Genomic DNA, 3394 nt, shown 5'->3' with positions numbered 1-3394 from the left:
GCACTAATGCCCCTTGTTTTACCTATGTGCATGGTTGCAGAAATACTTCAAGAGGGCCGAGGGCAAGGAGAATGCGTGCGATGATGTCCTACACCAGCTTGCAAGGAAGAGGGTGACTGGCATGCACTACGAGGCACGTATTCAATGCGTCCGCGATCGGCACGCCGACCGCTTCGTCCACATGAGTAAGGAGGACGCTCGCGACACGCTCATGCAGCCGTGGCGGTACTTGCAGGTATTTGCATTTATGTGTTATTGATTTCTTTATCGCCATGTAGTTTATTTTACCATAATGGGTTTATCTTGTGCATGTAGAACCCTCCTCAATACGTCGGCAACGACGATAGGTGCTTTCGTGCGATGGTCATGTGGTGGACATGCCCCCAGTACCTCAAGAAGCACGAGGAGGGCAAGGCGAAGCGGGCAGAGATGCGAGGTGGATCGCATATCCAAGGCAGCATCCCCATCTCTCTTCACCTGCAGAAGGAGGTGAGCAAATTAATGGTTCCTTCATTCTTTGAATTCATGTTATATATTTGTTAACTCCGCAAGGGTGTGTCACTTCACTCAATTACATGTTCTCTTTTGCAGGAAGTCAGGACAGGAGCGAAGCCTAACGTCTTTGCCGTGCTAAAGAAGATGAAGCAAAGGAAGACGCCTGATCCTGAGACGGGGTCCTTGTGGGTTAACCCGCAATCCGAGACCCAGTGCACGGCGTATGTCTCCAAGTTCAAGCAGAAGCACGGCGAGGACGCCAATCCAGAGGCCGAGGACTTTGACCCTGAGGTCGCGGTGCTTGCGGGAGAAGGCTTGAAGCATGGCCGCCTATGGTTTGGTGACGGGTGCGTCGACCCAGCGAGGGTTCCCTCTCTCCGCCAGATCCGTCGTGGTCGTAAGAGCGGCCAGCCTGAGGTAGAGCCCCGGCCACGGGCTTCGGATCTAGCTGTCGAGCGGTTACGGGTATGTTCTTCCTCGGGTCTCTACATTTCCTTTACATGCTTTCCATTGAAATGTTAATGACATCGCGGCAACACAACGTAGGAGGAGATGGCAGCGAAGGAGCAGGCGGCCCAGGAGCAAAGGGCGCAGATGGAGCAGCAGATTCTGCAGTACCAGCAGCAGCAGACACAGATGATGCAGCAGATGCAACAGCAGCAGCAGATGATGCAGCAGCAGCAGGCACAGATGAGCTGGCTCATGAGCCAGACGGCTCTGTCTTCTCCACCGGGGAGTCTTCCTCCTCCACCTTACTCCATGTGGATGCCGCCACCGCCCACTCAGACCCGGGGACACCTATCACCGTCAACAACATGAACATCATCCGGAGCATGAACCTCGGTGAGTCCTCTTGTGCCCAACCCGCTACTTGTACTTGTTCAAGTGTTCAATATGCAAATGCAAATGTTCATTCCATCAACCTGCTTATAGATTTTATGTCACAAGGCAATGACAATGAGGCCGGCGGAAGCGGAGGAGGACAAGGTTGATGGCATGGTCTTCGTGCACTCGTGGTCGTTGCAATGGATTGTTCGCACTTGTTATGGATTGTAATATGGACATTGCTATGCATGAACTATGTGTGCTCGATGTGGACTCTATGTAACGGATTGTATGCATGAACTATGTGTGCTCGATGTATTTGTGGTGTTGTTGATGTGTTTGGTGATCTTATGTTGATATATATGTTATATATGCTATATTTGTGAAATGCAATATTTGAAATGCAGGGATAATTGAAAAATAGCAAAAAAATGAAAAAACCAGGCCCCTTTGCCGTGTGTGTGCACACGGCAAAGGACATTTGGTCTCTTTGCCGTGTGCACACGCACGGCAAAGGGGCCACGTGTCGCCCAACTGTGCTCCTGGGAGCTCCTGGGGGGCGTGCCTGCATGGTTCTTTGCCGTGCGTGGCAGAGCAAGGCCGCACGGCAAAGCGTCGCACGGCAAACATTGTTGCGCACGGCAACGCAGGGCGCACGGCAAAGAAGTAGGGCGCACGGCAAAGCAACGGCGCACGGCAGCGATGGCGACGCACGGCAAAGATCCCTCGCACGGCAGCGTCCGCAGCGCACGGCAGAGATGGCGACGCACGGCAAAGGGCGTTGCCGTGCAATCCGTCCATGCGCACGGCAAAGGCAGCTTTGCCGTCGAAGACTTTGCCGTGCAAACTATGCCGTGCGTGCACGCACGGCAAAGCCTTTGCCGTGCGTATAGGCCTCTTTGCCGTCCAATGGCTCGCACGGCAAAGCCTGTTTCTCCCGTAGTGTGGATGGCTAGTGTAGATGAAGCGTGTGGAAATACCTCGGCAATAGGTATCTGTTTGTCCGAGGACAAACAACTCAGCCTGTTAATATATCACCGTTGAGACCCTATAATATCTCAGCTAAGCGCACGACAAACATATTATTAGTCTAAGTTTAATGACATCTAAGATTAGATAGTTTTTTCTAAGCGAGATTGTACAGTTCAATAAAAGAAAGGGTGCATCGTTGCATACAACGTGATGGCAAATCCACATTAGATTTTTTCTCAAAAGTAAAAAACTAACAATTTTTCGTGGTGTTATACCTGGCTAAGATGCATATAAGAAAGCTTATATGTTCGTATATATACTTTTATACCTCCAATCCTCCACATATTTCTCGTTACTCCTTGCCATGTGAAAAAATGTATTAGTACTATTCTTGTTGCAAGGTTGCGGATTGTAAATATTATGATTTTCAATTTCAGGGAATCACATAAGGAGAAAATATACCCGTAGTTTCCGATAATGGCAGTGAAGACACTAATGTGAGGCTAAGATAAATGTAAACCAAATTTTATTCAAGAATTCCTCTGTAAAGCTTATTATGAAAAAACAGGAGCATGCCACACTGGTTGTAGTTCTCTGATCATGAAAAAGAAACTTCGATACATCCATTAATTTTGGCATGTATAGAAATAAAATTTCCCTAATCTGTTGTAGGTAGAAAAACCACCATTTCCATAAATCCTTATTTACCATCCTGTCAGTATAATCCATCGCCTTGCTTTGTTGCATATTTTTACCCGAACACTAATTAATCGGTGAATGAGATCAAACTAAGACTGGGATAAACAACATCCAATTAAGATTTTCATGTGAAGAGAGCTACATTTTGTAAACGGTTTAATGTAATTTTGAGTTATAATAGGAAATTCAAGTGCATTTCATTGAAAGAACATAGTACAAATAAATATTCCATGCTAATTAAGACCTTTTAGGAAACTGTTTACATCACTAGTAGGAAAAGGCATACGGGCGACGGGAGGCAGCTAGGCACAGGAGGCATGAACCTTTTTTAAACCGTAAACCATTTTTTGTCAAGACATGAACATTTTTATTATCCATGATACATTTTTTAAACACCGATGGC

General features: G+C 47.2%; 1 protein-coding gene across 1 annotated transcript; it reads left to right on the top strand.

The window, feature by feature from the left end:
* Positions 1-335: 335 nt before the first annotated feature.
* LOC127309989 (uncharacterized) lies at positions 336-1659 on the top strand. The gene is made up of 4 exons (XM_071821727.1): positions 336-489; positions 592-960; positions 1042-1338; positions 1429-1659. Exons 1-3 carry the CDS (start codon positions 361-363, stop codon positions 1312-1314), a joined length of 771 nt encoding a protein of 256 aa, XP_071677828.1. The 5' UTR covers positions 336-360; the 3' UTR covers positions 1315-1338; positions 1429-1659.
* The last annotated feature ends 1735 nt before the right edge of the window (positions 1660-3394 follow it).

The sequence above is a fragment of the Lolium perenne genome, chromosome 6 (genome assembly GCF_019359855.2).
Source record: "Lolium perenne isolate Kyuss_39 chromosome 6, Kyuss_2.0, whole genome shotgun sequence".
Lineage (NCBI taxonomy): Eukaryota > Viridiplantae > Streptophyta > Magnoliopsida > Poales > Poaceae > Lolium > Lolium perenne.
The sequence above is the reverse complement of the archived record's forward strand: the minus strand, read 5'-3'. Positions and strand labels throughout refer to the sequence as shown.

Excerpts from the sequence above, each read along its gene's own strand:
- LOC127309989 (XM_071821727.1), top strand. The coding sequence starts at position 361 with ATGGTCATGTGGTGGACATGCCCCCAGTACCTCAAGAAGCACGAGGAG. Across the intron at positions 490-591 it reads CTCTTCACCTGCAGAAGGAG|GAAGTCAGGACAGGAGCGAA; the intron begins GTGAGCAAATTA and ends TCTCTTTTGCAG. Across the intron at positions 961-1,041 it reads TAGCTGTCGAGCGGTTACGG|GAGGAGATGGCAGCGAAGGA; the intron begins GTATGTTCTTCC and ends AACACAACGTAG.